This window comes from Protopterus annectens, chromosome 1.part1 (genome assembly GCF_019279795.1).
Source record: "Protopterus annectens isolate FY-2018-M chromosome 1.part1, PAN1.0, whole genome shotgun sequence".
Classification (NCBI taxonomy): Eukaryota; Metazoa; Chordata; order Ceratodontiformes; family Protopteridae; genus Protopterus; species Protopterus annectens.
Window position 1 is genome coordinate 2255736 of NC_056726.1, and position 20895 is coordinate 2276630.

The 20895-nt window shown below is 43.1% G+C and overlaps 1 protein-coding gene across 3 annotated transcripts in view; it reads right to left on the reverse strand.

Annotated features, from left to right (window-relative positions):
• The window catches only part of KIDINS220 (kinase D interacting substrate 220), a 2951961-nt gene that overhangs the window by 1841513 nt on the left and 1089553 nt on the right, over window positions 1-20895 (reverse strand). For all 3 annotated transcript variants that reach the window (XM_044073258.1, XM_044073248.1, XM_044073241.1), the window contains exon 6: window positions 12729-12827. In XM_044073258.1, the coding sequence (XP_043929193.1) occupies window positions 12729-12827 (99 nt within the window). The remainder of the gene's footprint in view (window positions 1-12728; window positions 12828-20895) is intronic.

A 20895-nucleotide genomic window follows, 5' to 3' on the forward strand; every position in this document is an offset into this window, starting at 1 on the left:
GTTCAAATGGAGGCAGGGTGAGCTTTTCCAACACATAATTGAGGACCTATGCAGGTAATGATGATCTTCTAGGAGGCCTTAGGTTTTTGACTCCTCTAAGATACTGCTTTAGTAAGGGATGAGAATAGAGTGGTGGCTCTGTATTGTAATGAGCCGAAATGGCAGAGGCATGGATTTTGATTGATGAGAAAGATAGACCTTTGTCAAGTATCTCAGTTAAGTATTGTAATATCTGAGGAATATGTGGTTCTGCTGCATCAGTTCCTTGTGCTCGATTTCATGCACAAAATATCTTCCATTTGTCAGCATAAGATTTCCTAGTAATAGGCCTTCTGGCTTCCAAAATGACATCCATCACAGCTTTACTGAGAGGTGTCGTTGGTATGATTACATGATTAGCCATGCTGCCAGGTTCAGCGTCCGTAGTTGATTGTGCAGGATTTGATTGTTTTGCTGGGACAGTAATTGTGGTCTTTGAGGCAAGGTCCAAGCTGTGTATTGAGACAAGTTCCTCAGGATTGGGTGCCAATATTGGGGCCAGTCCGGGGCAATTAATATCCTCTTTGGTTAATCTTGTCTGACTTTTAGGAGGACCTTGGGTAGAAGGGACAAAGGAGGAAAGGCGTAAACTTGACAGGTTTTTCCAGCTGAAAGATAGGGCGTCCACTTTCCATGCTTGTCTGTAAGTCCTTGTGCAGAATCTTTTTAGATGATCATTTTGAGGAGAGGCAAATAGATCCGTGTCTGGGCTCCCCCATTTCTCTGTTATCATGCTGAATACTTGTGGGTTTGGTTTCCATTCGTGAGGATCCATAAGGTTTCTGCTTAAATCGTCTGCCAGAGTGCTCTGTTTTCCTGGCAGAAATTGAGCTTGAAGATTTATCTGGTAGGTCAAAGCTGTGTCCCACAGTGCCATGGCTAATCTGCAAAGGGGGTATGAGTGTGTGCCCCCTTGCTTGTTTATATACCACATGACTGTGGTGTTGTCCGTCTTTATCAGTAGTTGTCCTGGATGAAGTACGTCCTTAAATGCTGTTAGGGCATTTTGAACAGCTAGCATCTCTTTCTGGTTGATATGTAGATGCATTTGGTTTTTGTGCCCATATACCCTGAATGCATCTTCCTGCCATGTGGGCTCCCCAGGCATAATCTGATGCGTCTGTTGTTAAGGTCTGGCTGGCAGATGGTAGAGTGAAGAGCCATCCCATGTTTTGGTGACAGGCCTTTGCCCACCATAGAAACTCCTGTTGCAAGCAGGGAATGACAGGAATCATTGTTTCCAGACTGTGTGAATGCTGACTCCATAAACTTTTTTAGGTACCAATGAAGTTTCCTCATATGCAGTCTTGCATATGGAATTAGTAGGATGCAGGATGCCATGAAGCCCAGAGCCTGCAGAATCTGTCTTGCAGAAGACTGGGTTTTTGTTGCCATCAGTTTGAAGTAAGTAGTCAGTTGCCTTTGTTTGTCTGGCGTGAGGTAAGCCATCTGGGCAGTTGTATGCAAGCTTGCACCCAGGAATGTTATCAGTTGTGATTTCTTTTCATTTATTGTGTATCCTAGGCATGCTAGTAGCCTTTTCACAAATGCCAGGTGTCGTAGAAGGGTGTTCTTGTTCTCTGCTTGAATGAGACAGTCGTCCAAGTAAGGATATATTTGAACACTTCGTTTGCAAAATGCAATTACTGGTGCCAGTCACTTTGTAAAGACCCTGGGCGCAGTAGATAAGCCAAAGGGCAGTGCAGAGAATTGGTAATGCATTAAGCCAGCCTTGAATCTGAGGTATCTTCTGCATGACTGTTTTATTGGGACATGCAGGTATGCCTCTTTTAAGTCTAAACTCACCAGCCAAGCATTCTAGTCCAGCATGGGCAGAGGCTGCTGCAAAGTCAGCATTTTGAATTTTGGAATGTCCAGGTATGTGTTCACAATCGATAAATCCAGTATTGGCCACCAGGCCTTGTCCTTTCTGGGAACCAAGAACAGTCTTGAGTAAAAACCTTGTCCTTTTCCTGTTCTGGTACTGTCTGAATGGCCCCCATATCCATGAGGGAAGTAACCTGTTTCTGTGCCTCTGCCCATTGGTTTTTTGGCAGGTCTGGACAACCATTTGTCGTTGGCAGTGTGTGGAAATGGAATATGTATCCCTGTGATACGATGTTCAGTACCCACTTGTCCTGGGTTATTAACTGCCAATTTTGAGCAAAAAGTGCTATTTTCCCCCTATGGGTGCTGCCAAAAGATAAGTGCTTGGTGTAAGGAGAGGGAAGTCATTGGGATTGCTTTCTGTAGGTTTGTGCTTTATCTCCTCCAGATTTGGAGGTGGATGCGCCCCATTGCTTTGACCTGTATGCATCTTGAGCCTGGTACCTGGAACCCTTAGGGCGTCTGGATTTGCCCCTTTGAGCTCTGTCTGACACAGGAAAGGACCAATTTTTGTAGGCCAGTGTCTACTGAATCTAGGTGGCTGCATTTGTAAGAAATATTTAACAGTTTGCATAGACTTAGCTTTGTCTTCCATTTTCTTTAAAAACTCTTCTGCCTTAATACTAGAGAATCATGCTGTAAAGGTGCATCTAGTAATTTAGCTTTAACATGATCAGGCACATTTTGTTGCTTTAACCAGGCATGCCTCCTAATCACATATCCAGTAAATGCGGCCCTGCAGGAGGCCTCTAAAGAATCAAAACCACATTGCAAAGTATGCTTTCCAACTTGTTCAGCTGCATGCAATAATTCCTGCAATTCCTTATTTTCTGCACATTCTGAAATCAACATCATTTTGTTTCAGCAATTCCATAACATGTTGTTGGTACTTAAGCATATGAAATTGACAGTTTAAGGCCCTGATTGCCAGGGTTGCAGATGTATAAACCTTTTTACCCCATCTGTCCAGTGACCTGGAATCTCTGTCGGAGGGGGTAGGGTTTTTTGCTGTTGAGGCCTTAACTCCCTTAGGACCCTGTGAAATAGTTTCTGGATCAGCAGCAGGGTTTCTAAATAAAAATTTATGAGAGTCAGGGACCCTGTAAATACCTGTCAGGCTTACTGGGAGCCAGAGGTGGGGAGTCTGAGGTCAGGCTTGACTCCAAAAAAACATCATCCACAATGTCTAACACGGGGGGGGGGGGGGGGGGGGAATGGCTAAAGACTTGTGCTGAGGGAGAAGGAGGAAATCCCTGAGCCTCTTATTTGATTCTGAGAGGTCTTGACTCTCCCAGTGAAAATGCTCCCTCAAAGTATGCAAGGTTTCTCCAAATAAATAATCCTCAGGAGGAGATGCAGATGGAATACACTCCTCAGCATCAGAATCCTCATAGGGAGGTAAAGATAATTCCTGATCAGAAGAGGAATCAGAAGAAATAGAAACCTGATCTGAAGATCCATAGTCGGTGTCTTACCTAGGCCTCTTATCTGGAGGGGGATGGGTTCCCCTGATCAAGGTAATAAGGTCTTCAGCCATTTTGATAATCTGTTTTTTAGGCACAGAGGCCTGTACACGTGGCTCCGGCGTCATTTTTTTAGTTTTAGATGTCTTTGCCTTTGGTTTTGCAGCTTTCATCGGTTTTATGTAAAAATGTTGAGGTCTGAATACACCCTCAGAAGCCGGTGCCTGCTCAGTGGCTCCGAACCCATCTGAGGGAGATACATCCGACGGTCCAATACCCTGAGTATCTTGTGGCATGCCGGACTCCACATGGGTGTCGGTAGAGGCCTGCAACTTAAAGGTAGCGGGTATCAGGGGCTGCGAAAGCGCCTCACTGAGTACCGGCAACTGGCTTAGGAGAAGCTTCGTCGGTTTTGGATCTTGACTGCCTTTCTCTGTCCTTTTCTTTGCGTTTTTTATGTACTCCGATAGTCGGATTGGTATCTGACGACATCGCTGGGTAGTTAAATCTGTTTCCAAAGGATGCAAAAATATACCGACGCTTAATAGTGCGTTGGTTAAATCTAGCACAAAACCGACAGCCAGGCACGTTGTGATCAGGGCCTAGGCAAGGAATACAGTATAAATGGAAATCCTTATGAGGCATTTGCTTCCCACAAGTAATACAATTATTAACTTTTTTCTGACATCGGTAAAAAGCAAGAAAAAAGTTTCCCCAACTGGGTACTTAGCTTTATTGAAGACTTCGGTTCTGAAACTCAAACGCGAATATTTCAGTAGTCGGCCGACCGGCACTTGCGAAATGCTTCTGCTTCGGGCACGACGCGGAAAGACAGACTAAAGAAAATGGCGTCAGCTGCATGTTTTATACCCCTGATGACCTGACGTCATGGAAGAGAAGACAGCAACCAACACAGGACCCAAGACTTTGGAATTCAGGCCAACTGAGGGCAACCTGCCAGCAGATTACCCAAATGTAATGACTGCAACAGTGAAACACGAAGAACATCTGCTTACCATAGGGAGGCGTCTTGTTTCCAGATTTGGAAGAGGAGGCACCCCACTGTTTTGTTCTGAAAGTCCCTTGTGACTGAAACCTGGAGCCTTTGGAATGTCTGGGTTTGACTTGAGTGGCTCTTGAAGGAACTGGAGAGGACCAGTTCTTAGTAGGCCAGTGCCTACTAAATCTTGGCGGTTGCACTTGTAAGAAATCTTTCACAGTTTGCATAGATTTAGCTTTATCTTCCATCTTTTTTAAAACTTCTTCAGCCTTATTATCAAAGAGACGGTCCTGTTGTAAAGGAGCATCCAACAATTTTGCTCTAACATGATCAGGCAGACTTTGCTCTGAGCCAAGCATGCCTTCTTAGCACAGACCCAGTTACAGCAGCCCTGCAAGAGGCCTCCAAAGAATCAAAACCACATTGCAAAGTATGTTTTCCAACTTGTTCAGCTGAATGCAATAAATCCTGTAAATTTTTGTTTTCCACACAGTCAGAAATTATCATCATTTTCTGTTTAAGCAGCCCCATGACATGCTGTTGATATTTTAGCATATGAAATTGATAGTTTAAAGCCCTGATTGCCAAGGTTGCAGAAGTGTAAACCTTCTTACCCCATCTATCCAGCGCCCTGGAATTTCTATTTCTATCAGAAGGGGTAGGAATTTTAGCAGTAGAAGATTAATGCCCTTGGGACCATGAGAAATGGTTTCAGGATCTGCAACGGGATTTTTGAAAAGGAATTTGTGGGAGTCAGGAACCCTGTAGTATCTGTCTGGCTTACAAGGAGCCGGAGGCAGAGAATCAGGAGCCATACTAGATTCTGAAAAAACATTGACAATGTCTAGAACAGGAGGTATAGCCAAAGGCCTATGCTGATAAAGAAGAAGAAAATCCCCAAGTCTCTTTTTAGATTCAGAGAAGTTCTGACTTTCCCAGTGGAAATGTTACCTTAAGGTATGTAAAGTTTCCCCAAAAGAAAAATCCTCAGGGGGAGAAGCAGAAGGAATGGAACCTTCTGCATCAGAGTCCTCATAAGTAGGTATATACAATTCCTGTTCATTAGAAAAGTCAGAAGAAATAGAATCCTGTTCAGAAGATTCATAATCAATGTCTTGCCTAGACCTCTTAGAAGGGGGGGGGGGGGTTGGCTACCCCTGATCAGAGTAATTAAATCTTCAGCCATTTTGATCATTTGTTTTTTAGGCATAGGGGCCTGCACATGTGGCCCAGGCGTCGGCTTTTTAGGCATAGGTCGTGATTTTGGCCTTAGATTTGAAGATGGCGTCGGTCTAACATACAAATCTGTAGGCCTGAAAATACCCTCAAAAGCCGGTGCCTGCACAGCGGCTCCGGACCCATCCAAGGTAGAGACATCCGTGGGTTCCATAATTGAAGCATCTCGCGAGATACCGGACTCCTAATGGGTCTCAGTAGAGGCCTGCGAATCAGAAGTAGAGGGTATCAGGGGCTGCGAAAGCGCCTCACTGAGTACCGGCGAACTGGCGATTTGCTTAGGAGAAGCATCGTCGGCAGTTTTGGACCTCAACGGCCTGTCTTTTTCTTTGTGTTTTTAGGTATTCCGGTAGTCGGATTGCTAACCGACATTTCTGGATAATTAAAGCGTGAGCCAAAATATTTAGAAGCAAAAAATGTACCGACGTTTGATAGTGCATTGTTTAAGTAAAGCACAAAACCGACAGCAAGGTACATTGTGGTCAGGGCCTAGGCAAGGAATACAGTACAAATGAAAATCCTTATGAGGTATTTGCTTCCCACAAGTAATGCAATTATTAACTTTTACTGATATCTGTAAGGAGCAAGAAAAAGTTTCCCCAATGGTGTACTTAGCTTTTTAGTTGAAGACTTCGGATCTGAAACTCGAAAATGAAAATTTCAGGAGTCGGCCGACTGGCACTTGCGAACTGCTTCTGCTTCGGGCACCGCGAGGCAAGAAAGACTGATGTAATGGCGTCGACTGCATGTTTTATACCCCCTGATGACCAGACATCATGGAAGAAGGGACAGCAACTGACGGAGAACCCAAGACTTTGTTAATCAGGCCGATGACTGAGGGCAACCAGCCAGCAGATTACCCAAATGTAATGACTGCAACAGTGAAGCACGAAGAACATCGTGAATACCGCAACAGTGAAAAGAAGGACATCTGCTGTTACGGTAAGATTTTACACAATTGTAATATGTCCTTTTATACCACTGGTGTGTTATTCATCAACTCTGGAAGAGTACAAAAGCTACTGAGAAGGTAGGGAGGAGGAAGGGAAGGAAGAGCCTTCCGCAAACCCATGCAGGATAGCCTTGGTAAAACTTGCCCTGGCTCTGGCAACGACATCAAATTTGTAATGTTTAGTGAATGTGTGAACTGAAGACCAATTAGCTGCTTCAAGGATGGAGTTGGTGTCCATACCCTTGAACAGAGCCTTATAAGAAGCAGACAACTGTTTGCCATGAAAAGAATAATAAAAAGAAATAGTGTTGGAAATCCAGAAGGAAACTGTTTGCTTAGAAACTGCCAAACCCAATGTCCTGGTATGAAAAGAAACAAAAAGCTGATCAGATTTACAAAAGGCCTTTATTTTGTAATAATATCTGAGGTGTCTATGCAAGTCCAAGGATGAAGAACCTTCTCACTATCAGACTGCAAAGAATGGAAAAAAGAAGGAAGCTGGATGGACTGATTAAGAGACAGCTGGTTAACCATCTTGGACATAAGAGAAGGATTTGTACAGAGCCACCCTCTCTCTATGAAAAAACATAAAAGGAGGGGCCACCATCAAGGCCTGGAGTTCAAATACCCTTCTAGCAGGGGTAAAAGCAGCCAATAAAACAGTCTTTGATGTGCAATATTGCAAAGAAGAGTAGGCAGCAAACTCAAAAGGAGCCCAGAGTAATTTTTTTCTAGGACAAAATGAAGATCCCAAGAAGGAGGAATGGACTTTCTTTGGGATCTGATATGAAGGATGCCTTTTACAAACTCCATGACCTCAAATCTAGAGGCCAAAGGGAAAGAAAGTGGAAGACAGGCAGAAATGGCACACAAGTGAGTTTTCATTGAATAATATGCCAAGCCAACATGTAACAGTTCACAAAGGTAGGAAAGAACCATGGGGACCCCCACTGAAAATGGGCCTTGGTGATTTTTAAGACACCAAACAGAAAATCTCTTCAGTTTGGACATATAGAATTTTATGGTATTAGTTTTCCTGGTCTCCTGCAGGACCCAATGCATATTCTCAGAAAACTGGTGTAAGAAAGGAATCAAAACCTATCACCCAAAGTATCAGTGGAAAAGTGGACAGATGAGGGTGAAGAAGAGATCCTCTGTGTCTGAGAAGATCCATGTGGTGAGGTAACTTCTGATGATTGTCCCTGGCCAGATGGAATAAGAGGGGGTGCTGCCTGGGCCAAGACGGAGTCACCAACAACATATTTGGAGAGTCCTTCTCAATTTTATGAAGAACCATTTGAAGAAGAGGAAGGGAAGGAAAAGCATACAGGAACATTCTATTCCAGGAGAAAGACATGGTGTCCACTTTCCAGCTGAAGAACTTGGGACTCTGGAACAGAACTGAGGAAGATGCCTGTTCAGAGGGGAGCCAAAGAGGTCTACCTCACCAATGAATTATGTCCAGAAACACATCTTTGTGAATCATCCATTTCAGAGGCCGTGCCCTGGACCTGCTGAGAAAATCATCCACAAGATTGCACTCTGAAAGCATACAGACTACCTGAAGGGTGACATGCAGATTGATGGCCATTTCCCATGCTTGAAAGTATAATCTGCAAAGAAACTAAGAAATTATGCTCCCTTATTTGTTGATGTTCCACATGACTGTGGTGTCTGCATAAATCTTCAAGGTACCTGGCACCCAGAGCAAGTGGAAAGCTTGAAGAGTCAAACTGAGAGCCCTCACTTCCTTGACACTGATGTGATCCACACTCTGCTGAGGGGACCAAAGGTCCTGCAACTTCAGGGTGCCGTAGCGGCTCCCAACCCCAGCTCTAAAGTGTGGAGGCAGGAAAGAAACACATGGATTGAGAGACATCTGTTGAACCCAACAGTGAAATTCCATCTGGAGACAAGGAAGCAGAAAGTCTACTGGGTGGCAGTGTTGAAGTATTACTGATCTTAGGTAGCAGTGAAAGCTTCTCATTGGAAACCTGGGCCAGGGAAGCAAGGGGATGGTAGAAGCCATGAACCCCAGAGCCCTTGAAAAACTCCCTAGCAGAAACAGAAGATGGGAAGTAGGGAAAGAAAATAATTTGCGGGGGACAAACCCTTGGAGGCAGGAAGAGAGGCTAGCATAAGAAAAGTTTGAATCCTGTAGCCTATAAAAATGTGATATTGAGATGGCATCAACACTTGACTTCTGAAAGTTGACTGTGAACCCCAGGCTGTGCAACAGAAGCTGGATAAAATGAAGATCTCACAGCAGCCTAAATTGGGGAGGGGCCTGAAGCAAGACGTCATCCAAATAAGAAAATATCTGAATAACCTGAAGCAAAAGATACTACTGTTGTTAGGCATTTTATGAATACCCTTAGGGCTGTTAAAAACCCAATGGGCAAAGCAGAGAACTGAAACTGGAAGGAAGAAACAAATAAGTGCAAACATTTCCTGAATAGAAGGTGGATAGGAATATGAAGGGAGGCATCCTCTAGATCAAGGGAAACTAAAAAGCCCTGGGGAAGCAGCAGAGGAAGCAGTCTCTGAAGAGAAAACATTCAAGAGGATGGCACTATGAGAAAGGTGTTCACAAAGTAAAGATCCAGGACAAGTCTCCAGGGCCCCTCTTTCTTGTGGACCAGAAACAACCTAGAATAAAATACTAAGCCCTTCTTGGTCTGTGGAATGGGTTGAATGGTACCCTGGTCTAACAGACTTTACAATACCCCTGGAAAGTGAGGACGCTGTTCTGCAGGAGGTTGTTAGATACTGGAGGAGGAGGGAAGGGTTTCCAGGCCATAATGTAGCACTGCCTGATAATGGATAGAACCCAAGAGTATGTGGTGATATTTTGCCAAAATGACAGACAGGGTAAGCCTAAGGACCAAGGAAACCTGGCCCCAAAGGAAGGAAGGGTGGAAAGTCAGATGGCTGCAGACTTGCCAGGAAAGAACTGTTTTTGGTGCCTAGGCATCTGAGTAGGCTTATTACAAAAAACATCCCTAGGATCTTTCTTACCCTTGGAAGACTGTCTAGGCAGTCTAGGCAAAAATGCAGTCTTACCAGGATAGTTCTTCTGAAACACGGGAATGGGTGAGACAAAGATGTGCTTCAAATCTTTCATAACCTTACCTCGATCCTACAAAGTCTTAAAAAACTCACATCAGTGCCAAGCAAATTCTGGTTAAACAGAAAAGCATCCATAGGTTTTGCTTTGACATTGTGAGGCAAGACTTGAAGATGGAGCCAGGAATAGTGCCTCATCAAAGAGACAGAGGCAGCAGCCCAATAGGAGGCATCAGCTGCATCACAGCTGCATTTTACAGAGTGACAGCAACTTGAGACATAGAACTAGCAAGGAGAGAGCTAAGGCCTTGTTCTCAGAGTCAGGCATATCAGAAACAATTTTTTCCAATCTGGGAAAAGAAGAGACAAATTTACTGACATATGGGTCAGTTAATAGACAGCCCTAAAGGCTAAATTAGCAGAAGTGTACACTTTCTTACCAATTCTCTCCATAGCTCTACTCTCCTTATTTGAGGGAAGGAGCTTGGAAGAGGACAGCAGATGCAGAAATCTGCTGGTAAATCAGACAAAGGGCACTTGTATAAGAACTTGCAGGCATCCAGCACATTATAGAACCTGGCAGGCTTCTTGGGAGCTGGAGGTTGGGAATCCAGTGCCAGGGAAGCAGCAGACGAAGTATCCAATACAGCAGCCAGCACAGGAAGGACAGCTGAAGATGTAGGGCAGTCCATTTGTAACAGCTCAAAATACTGTTTCTGGACATCTGATATCTGGGAGCAATCCCATATGAAATGCTCCATCCCACATAGGACTGTGTCCTCAAAGGAAAGTTCCTCCAAAGGGGAATCAGGCCTAAAAGATTCCTCCTCCTCCTCTGACCCATAGTCTAAAGGAGGCGGCAGCTGACAGAAGTAGGTTAAGGAGTCAACATAAGAGTCAGAATCCTCGTTTGAGAACTCGGGGGTCCCTTGCCCTTTTTTGGGGTAGAAGACCAAGAGGCGGTGCAAGAACTGAAGACACTGAGAAGGCTTCAAAGCCATCAAGGCACTGAACAGGCCTTGAGTGAAGTTCTGTCATTTTTTTCTGTGGATTCTTGGTAGCTGACACCACATGTTTAGACTTCTGACTTTTCTTTAAGAGGACATCTGCCCTAACAAAATGTGACATTTCGACACCTGCCTGGATTCAATCAACATAGCAGCTCTCCCTTAACAAGGATTTGAGGAATCCCTTTAGGCCCCTTGGAGATTATCAGCCATGATTCCCCTTCAACATCCACAGCAGACAGTTTCTAAGGCCTCCAAGTAAGTACGAGAAGCAGGTTGTGTGCTGGCCATGAGAAGGCTGTGGCAGAACAAAATGATGGTAATACCGGACTGTCCTTTGGGCTCCCTCATCTCAAGAGACATCCGGTGGAAGCTGGACAGCAGCAGGCTCAGGCCTACACTTCTTGACCTTTTTCTTGTGGTAGCTGCACCTTGGGGTGAGCGAATTCTGACATGGTAACTTGTGCCAACAGCTTGAGAGTTTGGTTCTCAAGATAAATGGAACCACATGAAGTCTTGGGTACAAAAGCCTGACAGATGGAACACTAAGTGTGGCCAAGAAATGCACCTAAGCATAACAGGGACCTATTGTGACAGTCCTTATGGAGAAATCTGCTTCCCACATTGACATTTCCCTTTCTTGGATGACATATAACCCACTGAAAAATAGAATAAAAAGAAAAAGGAATCTTAATGGGGTACTTATCTTGAAGATGTAGGTTCATTATAAGCAGCAAAGTGAAGGGCGCTCAGACCGCCGTACGATAATGGTGTTTGGACTGCTTCCACACACTGCTGCAACAAAGGTCTGGGTTGGGAGTTTTCATATACCACTTTTATGTCCTACTCTTGCATGGTTAGCATATGTCTGATGTGCATTGCTTCTGCGTAAATAAGGCTTCGGTATACTGGATGTACATTGGGCTGTCCTTGGCAGGAAATCCCAGACGTGATGAATACTCCAACAGTGAAATGGGAGATCATCATTAGATTTCAAAGTTTTCCCATATTCAAGAAATGGGATGAATTCTTGACTTTCTTCATCAAATACAATGAAAAATCACTGTCACAAAACACTACTGCAGAGCCTGCAATGACAGGGGATTTTACCTCTGCCCTCAATAAGATCATCTATTTGCATCCATGTGGTGAAAGCTTAAAAAAGATAATCTATAGTCTAACATTTTCCTCTAATGGAGGATGACCAGGAAGCAATGAAAAATCTGTACTTTAGTATCTGTTACAAACACAACTATACAAAACTTCATATATCCAAAATTTAAAATAAGCAAAAAGATCACTACACCTTTCTTCTTCTCTAAAGTACTAAATAATCTTATATCATCCATTCCTGACCAGCGGTCTAGTTCTCTGATATTGTGCTTCAGCTTTTTATTACCTGATGCATATACATTTGTATTTCTAATTCTCTGACTCTCAGATCCAGTTCCAAACTGGCCAAGTGTAAATCCTTAATCTTGGCATCATAAAGTGGGGATGATGGCTAATGAAGATGAAGTACTGACTGAAGAATGGTCTAAGTTACTAGTCTGGCTCTGGGAAGAGTGCCTGGTTTAATCACAATGGAGTTTAATTCCTTTCCTGAGAGTGCACTGTGGTCCGGAACGGCTTCACATTTTTCAATAAAGGAATTCTAATATTGCTAAAGTTGACATACCAAAAAAGTATTCCTGGCCCACAGTAGCAACAGTCTGCACGAATTAAACTTAATGTTTTTTTCCCTATAAATATTATTAATTTAGGTTTATAGTTAAAGAATGCTCAGGAGCAACAAAGAAGCTATTATCTTTAGTGATATCACATTACTACATCCATTTTGGAGGAAGAACTGAAGAATATAAGAAATGGTGGAGACTGAAGATAATTTTATAACTAATGAAATACCACCAGATTTAACAGTCAAGTATCCGATTCTTCTGTTTCACTGGTTAAGTAAAAGCTACCATAAAGTACACCCAGCGATGCAATGAAACATTATACTGATAAGAAACATATTTAAAATGCATGCATAAGTTCAAAATAATACTTAAAAACACTCAAATATTTTTATATCTTACTTTGTCAGAGCAGTTGACCTTGGCATCATGCTCTAGTAAAAGCTGAACTACTTCACTGTGTCCTCTGCCTGCAGCCCAAATGATTGGATAAACACTGTACTGTGAGGAATTAAATAAAATAATGTTACATTAAGAACTACAAAAATTTCAAATGTATTAGTCACAATATTACTCAAAACAACTACAATAGTTTATTTCCAAATAAGCACCTGCTCAAACAATTTGCCATTCATTTATTTTTAACAAACATTTCTCACAAGTTGTAGCACAGAAGTACTTAACAAGATTTCTTTACTTTCTGCATACACACTTCCCAACATTTCATCAATACAGCTCAAACATTACATTTTAGAAAGCTTTTAAGGTTTTCATATAAGTAATTCATCTAAAGAAGTGACATTTTCTGACCACTGTGGAAGCTATGATTTTAAGGAGATTATTTTCTGTAAACATTAAAGTTCCATCTGAATAATCTGATAAATTAAACCAGCTTGTCCCAATTTGTCTTGGAAGCACTCTATTAACCATTCAAATCTTTGTAATGAACTGCAGAGATATTATTGTTTTAGGTGGAAGTTCTACATAGTTTGGGTCTCTGGTGGTAGCTAACCAGTTGTATGTTTAAGATGTCAAGATTTTCAACTCAAAAGTGGAGATAAGTGAAACTCAAAAGGTGAATGCTGAAATCCATTTTGGAAACAAAAAATACAGTTGTGTACACTTACCATAAATGTAGATGTTCGAGTGTATTCACTGTTGCAGTCATTACAATTGGGTAATCTGCTGGCAGGTTGCCCTCAGTCGGCTTGATTTCCAAAGTCTTGAGTCCTGCGTCAGTTGCTGTCTTCTCTTCCACAACATCAAGTCGTCAGGGGTATAAAACATGCAGCAGACGCCATTTTCTTTTGTTTTTCTTGCCCCCGATGTCAGGTGCCCTCAAAAAGGTAGCAACATTCTAAATATTTATATATATATATATATATATATATATATATATATATATATATATATATATATACACATGCATCAATATAAACTTTACCTTCATCTACAAGCAAATACACCACATAGGCTGTAGAAGATAGAGAAGGAAAGATAAACTGTAGAATGACAGGGGGATGGTGGGAGGGTAACCTGGACTGCAACAGTGAATACACTCGGACATCTACATTTATGGTAAGTGTACACAACTGTACTATGTTCTTTGTGTTTCACTGTTGGTCATTACATTTGGGTAGAATCCCAAAGCTATGGCTGGGAGGCTGGAGCTAAACAGCATTAGGTGAGGCTATAAGGCCCTGCAGCACTGCAGTGGCAAAGCCTGTCCTGGACTTACAGTAGAGAGGCAAATTGTAATGCTTTGTAAAGGAGTGAACAAAACTCCAAGTAGCAGCCTGTAGAATGTCCTTGGTTGGTACTCCTCTGAGAAAGGCTGCTGAAGTAGCTGCAGCCCTGGTGGAGTGAGACCTAATGCACTTGGGCACAGGTTTGCCATGGTGTAAGCAGAAACGGATGCAATGGCTTATCCACTTTGAAATTGTCTGCTTTGAAATAGCCTTTCCTTCTGATCCTGCAGCATATGACACTAGTAATTGCTCAGTTTTTCTTAGAGCTTTAGTCCTGCTCAAGTAGAATCTTAGCTGTCTGTGTACATCCAAGGAATGCAGAATCCTCTCCCCTTTGTTCTGTGGATTTGGATAAAAAGTTGGCAGATGAATTGTTTGGTTAAGAACCACACTGGAAACGACCTTAGGCATAAAAGTAGGATTTGTCCTCAGAGACACTCTGTCTGGGTAAAATATGATAAAAGGCTCTACAGCCATGATGGCCTGTAGCTCTGAAACTCTTCTTGCTGAAGTAATTGCTAGTAGCAGAGCTGTCTTCCAAGATAGGAACTTTATATCAGCTGTAGCAGCTAGTTCAAATGGAGGTAAGGTGAGCTTTTCCAACACATAATTGAGGTCCCATGCAGGTAATGGTGATCTTCTAGGAGGCCTTAAATTTTTGGCTCCTCTAAGATACTGCTTTAATAAAGGATGAGAAAAGATTGGTGGTTCTGTATTGTAATGAGCCGAAATGGCAGAGGCATGGATTTTGATTGATGAAAAAGATAGGCCTTTGTCAAGCATCTCAGTCAAATATTGTAATATCTGAGGAATATGCGGTTCTGCTGTATCAATTCCTTGTGCTTGATTCCAAGCACTGAATCTCTTCCATTTGTCAGCATAAGATTTTCTAGTACTAGGCCTTCTGGCTTCCAAAATGACATCCATCACAGCTTTACTGAGAAGTGTCATCTGTATGATTACAGGATTAGCCATGCTGCCAGGTTCAGAGTCTGTAGTTGATTGCGCAGGATCTGATTGTTTTGCTGGGACAGTAGTTGTGGTTTTTGAGGCAAGGTCCAAGCTGGGTATTGAGACAAGTTCCTTAGGATTGGGCACCAGTATTGGCAGGGCCAGTCCAGGGAAATTAATATAATCTTTGGCTTCTCTTGTCTGACTTTTTGGAGGACCTTGGGTAGAAGAGGCAGAGGTGGAAATGCTTAAACTGATAGGTTTTTCCAACTGAAGGATAGGGCGTCCACTTTCCATGCTTGTCTGTGATAAGTCCTTGTGCAGAATCTTTTCAGTTGATAATTTTGAGGAGAGGCAAATAGGTCTATGTCTGGGCTCCCCCATTTCTCTGCTATCATGCTGAAGACTTGTGGATTTAGTTTCCACTCGTGAGGATCCATAAGGTTTCTGCTTAAATTGTCTGCCAGAGTGTTTTGTTTTCCTGGCAGGAATTGAGCTTGAAGATTTATTTGGTAGGTCAAAGCTGTGTCCCACAGTGTCATGGGTAATCTGCAAAGGGGGTATGAGTGTGTGCCCCTTGCATGTTTATATACTACATGACTGTGGTGTTATCCGTCTTTATCAGTAGTTGTCCTAGATGAAGTAAGTCCTTAAAGGCTGTTAGGGCATTTTGAACAGCTAGCATCTCTTTCTGGTGGACATGTAGATGCATTTGATTTGGTGCCCATATGCCCTGAATGCATCTTCCTGCCATGTGGGCCTCCCAGACATAATCTGATGCCTCTGTTGTTAAGGTTTGACTGGCAAGGAATAGAGTGAAGGGCAGTCCCATGTTTTGGTGGCAGGCCTTTGCCCACCATACAAACTCCTGTTGCAGGCAGGGGATGAGAGGAATCATTGTTTCCAGACTGTGTGAATGCTGACTCCATAAACCTTTTAGGTACCATTGAGGTTTCCTCATATGCAGTCTTGCATATGGAATTAGTAGGCTGCAGGATGCCATGAAGCCCAGAGCCTGCAGAATTTGTCTTGCGGAAGACTGGGTTTTTGTTGCCATCAGTTTGAAGTAAGTAGTCAGTTGCCTTTGTTTATCTGGCGTGAGGTAAGCCATCTGGGCAGTTGTATTCAAGCTTGCACCCAGGAATGTTATCTTTTGAGAGGGTACTAGTTGTGATTTCTTTTCGTTTATTGTGTACCCTAGGCATGCTAGAAGCCTTTTCACAAATGCTAGGTGTCGTAGAAGTGTGTCCTTGTTCTCTGCTTGTATGAGACAGTCGTCCAAGTAAGGATATATTTGAATACTTCGTCTGCAAAATGCAATTACTGGTGCCAGGCACTTTGTAAATACCCTGGGTGCAGTAGATAAGCCAAAAGGCAGTGCAGAGAACTGGTAATGCATTAAGCCAGCCTTGAATCTGAGGTATCTTCTGCACGATTGTCTTATTGGGACATGCAGGTATGCCTCTTTTAGGTCTAAAGTCACCAGTCAAGCATTCTTGCCCAGCATGGGCAGAAGCTGTTGCAAAGTGAGCATTTTGAATTTTGGAATGTCCAGGTATGCGTTCAAAATGGATAAATCCAGTATTGGTCGCCAGGCCTTGTCCTTTCTGGGTACCAAAAACAGTCTTGAGTAAAAACTTTGTCCTTTTTCCTGTTCTGGTACTGTCTTAATGGCCCCCATATCCATGAGGGACGTAACCTGTTTCTGTGCCTCTGCCCATTGTTTTTTTGGAAGATCTGGACGACCATTTGTCATTGGCAGAGTGTGGAAATGGAATATGTATCCCTGTGATACAATGTTTAGTACCCACTTGTCCTGGGTTATTAACTGCCAATTTTGAGCAAAAAGTGCTAATTTTCCCCCTATAGGCACTGCCAAAAGATAAGTTCTTGGTGTAGGCAGAGGGAAGTCACTGGGATTGCTTTCTGTAGGTTGGCACTTTATCTCCTCCGGATTTGGAGGTGGATGCGCCCCACTGCTTTGACCTGTACGAGTCTTGAGCCTGGTACCTGGAACCCTTAGGGCATCTGGATTTGCCCCTTTGAGCTCTGTCTGACACAGGAAAGGACCAATTTTTTGTAGGCCAGTGTCTACTGAATCTAGGTGGCTGCACTTGTAAGAAATCTTTAACAGTTTGCATGGACTTAGCTTTGTCTTCCATTTTCTTTAAAACCTCTTCTGCCTTAATACCAAACAAGAGAATCATGCTGTAAAGGTGCATCTAGCAATTTAGCTTCAACATGATCAGGCAAATTTTGTTCCATTAACCAGGCATGCCTCCTAATCACAGAACCAGTAACTGCGGCCCTGCAGGAGGCCTCTAAAGAATCAAAACCACATTGCAAAGTATGCTTTCCAACTTGTTCAGCTGCATGCCATAATTCCTGAAATTCCTTATTTTCTGCACATTCTGAAATCAACATCATTTTGTTTCAGCAATCCCATAACATGTTGTTGGTACTTAAGCATATGAAATTGACAGTTTAAGGCCCTGATTGCCAAGGCTGCAGATGTATAAACCTGTTTTCACCATCTGTCCAGTGCCCCTGAATCTCTGTCTGAGGGGGGAGGGTTTTTTGCTGTTGAGGCCTTGACTCCCTTAGGACCCTGTGAAATAGTTTCAGGATCAGCAGCAGGGTTTCTAAATAAAAATTTATGAGAGTCAGGGACCCTGTAATACCTGTCAGGCTTACTGGGAGCCGGAGGAAAAGAGTCCGTGGTCAGGCTCGACTCCGAAAACACATCATCCACAATGTCTAAAACAGGGGGAACGGCTAAAGGCTTGTGCTGAGGGAGAAGGAAATCCCTGAGCCTCTTTTGTGATTCTGAGTAGTCTTGACTCTCCCAGTGAAAATGCTCTCTCAAAGTAAGCAAGGTTTCTCCAAATGAATAATCCTCAGGAGGAGATGCAGATGGAATACACTCCTCAGCATCAGAATCCTCATAGGGAGGTAAAGATAATTCCTGATCAGAAGAGGAATCAGAAGAAACAGAAACCTGATCTGAAGATTCATAGTCAGTGTCTTGCCTAGGCCTCTTATCTGGAGGGGGGATGGGTACCCCTTATCAAGGTAATAAGGTCTTCAGCCATTTTGATCATCTGTTTTTTAGGCATAGAGGCCGCCTGTGCACGTGGCTCAGGTGTGTTTTTTTTAGTTTTAGAAGGTGTCTTTGTCTTTGGTTTTGCAGCTTTCGTCGGTTTGATATAAAAATGTTGAGGTCTGAATACACCCTCAGAAGCCGGTGCCTGCTCAGCAGCTCTGGACCCATCCGAGGGAGATACATCCGTCGGTCCAATACTTTGAGTATCTTGCGGCATGCCGGACTCCACATGGGTGTCAGTAGAGGCCTGCGACTTAAAGGTAGCGGGTATCAGGGGCTGCGAAAGCACCTCACTATTGGCAAACTGGCGACTGGCTTAGGAGAAGCTTCATCGGTTTTGGATCTCGACTGCCTTTCTCTGTCCTTTTCTTTGCGTTTCTTTTGCACTCCAGTAGTCGGATTGTTATCCGATGACATTTCTGGGTAGTTAAATCTGTTTCCAAAATACTTGGATGCAAAAATATACCGACGCTTAATAGTGCGTTGGTTAAATCTAGCACAAAACCGACAGCCAGGCACGTTGTGATCAGGGCCTAGGCAAGGAATACAGTATAAATGGAAATCCTTATGATGTATTTGCTTCCCACAAGTAATACAATTAATAACTTTTTCTGACAGTGGTGAAAAACAAGAAAAAAGTTTCCCCAACGGGGTACTTAGCTTTAGTGAAGACTTCGGTTCTGAAACTCAAACTCGAATATTTCAGTAGTCGGCCGACCGGCGCTTGCAAAATACTTCTGCTAAGGGCACCGTGTGGCAAGAAAGACTAAAGAAAATGGCGTCGGCTGCATGTTTTATACCCCTGATGACCTGACGTCATGGAAGAGAAGACAGCAACTGATGCAGGACCCAAGACTTTGGAATTCAGGCCGACTGAGGGCAACCTGCCAGCAGATTACCCAAATGTAATGACTGCAACAGTGAAACACGAAGAACATCTACGTTGTTATGTCTGGAAAGACCTGATCACAATTCTCTGAAATATATGGAGCTCTAAGTGCTCAATGTACTACCACTTACAAAGAGAGAAAAAATGTTGTATTTTACAGCCTTAAAGCTGTAATATTCAGTTAGCGCTGTAACACGATTCTTTGTATTTCACAGAACTTTAGCTGTTTCAATGAACAAGAAAAAATAAATAAAAAAGGTAACTATGGAGTATTTCACAGCCTTGAAAGAAGTAACACAGTGCTGCCTAACAACAGCCCGAAGCAAGCCATATTACAATTTTTGTAACAGCTTTAAAGAGCTGTAATATACTTTATTCTGTCACAAACTGTTTTACCGCTTCTTTACCTTCGTGCTGCTACTCTGAGATTGCTGATTTTTATGCTCAACTACAAAATAAGAGCATAGCACTGTTGAAAGGTGCTTAAGCAGTAGTCTTTCTCTTGGTTTTGTATGGCAGCTGGAGTACCCCAGATACTCCAGACAGTTTCACACTGTGTTACGCTATTTAACACAGTGTCTCTTTACTGTGCTATTTCCTTCTTTTAATAATGCTTGAAGTGTGTTGATACTATATGTCACTGAACTAGATCAAGGCTGAAAACAGCTGCTGTAGGGCTTAGTAATGTTTTTGTATAATTCAAAAAGTACAGTTTTGTACCTACCATAAATGTAGATGTTCGAGTGCTAATACAGCTGCAGTCATAACAGATGGGTTCTCCTGCCGTCAGGCGGGTCCTCGGTCGGCCGAATTCCAAAGTCTAGGTCCGGCATCGGTTGTCGTCGCTTCTTCCCTGACGTCAGTGCGGCAGGGGTATAAAGGAACCAGCCAACGCCATTTTCTTCAGTTTTTCTTGCCCCAGATGTCAGGTGCTCCCAGTAGGAAGGCAAAGCATAAATTTATGTAATAAAGCAAATGCAATATAATCAAATAACAGTAGTTGTAAGCAAATACACCATAAAAGAATACCCCAATGAGGTTGTATGAGGAGGTGTTAGCCATAAGGCCTGTCCCAAGAGGGGAAGGAGGGAGGGAAACCTGGACCGCAGCTCTATTAGCACTCGAACATCTACATTTATGGTAGGTACCAAACTGTACTATGTTCATCGTGCATACAGCTGCAGTCATAACAGATGGGAAGAATCCCAAAGCTAATAAAGGGGTGGTAGGCACTAAGTGGAGCTAGGTGGAGCCAGGATGCCCTGCAAGACTGCAGTGGCAAAGCCCGCTCTAGTTTTTGAGTATAATGGTAGGTGATAGTGCTTGGAGAAAGTATGTACAGAACTCCAAGTGGCTGCTTCCAAAATATCTTTGGTAGGAACCCCCCTGAGGAAAGCTGCAGAGGTAGCTGTGGCCCTTGTGGAGTGAGATCTGATGCCTGCAGGTACAGTTTTACCATGAAAAGAGTAACAAAAGCGTATGCAGTGGGCTATCCATTTTGAGATTGTCTGTTTGGAAATAGGCTTCCCTTGAGCACCTGTAGCATAGGACACAAAGAGTTGCTCTGATTTTCTGAAAGGCTTTGTTCTGTCCAAATAATAACGGAGCTGTCTGTGAATGTCCAAGGAATGTAGTAACCTCTCCCCTTTGTTTTGTGGATTAGGGTAAAAGGTAGGTAAAGTGGATAGCCTGATTCAAGGCTACCCTGGATACTACCTTTGGCATAAATGAAGGATTAGTTCTTAAGGAAACTCTGTCCTGATGGAAAATGATGAAAGGCTGCACAGCCATGAGGGCTTGTAGTTCCGAAACCCTGTGTGCTGAGGTGATACCTAGAAGGAAGGCTGTTTTCCATGACAAAAATTGCAGATCTGTTGA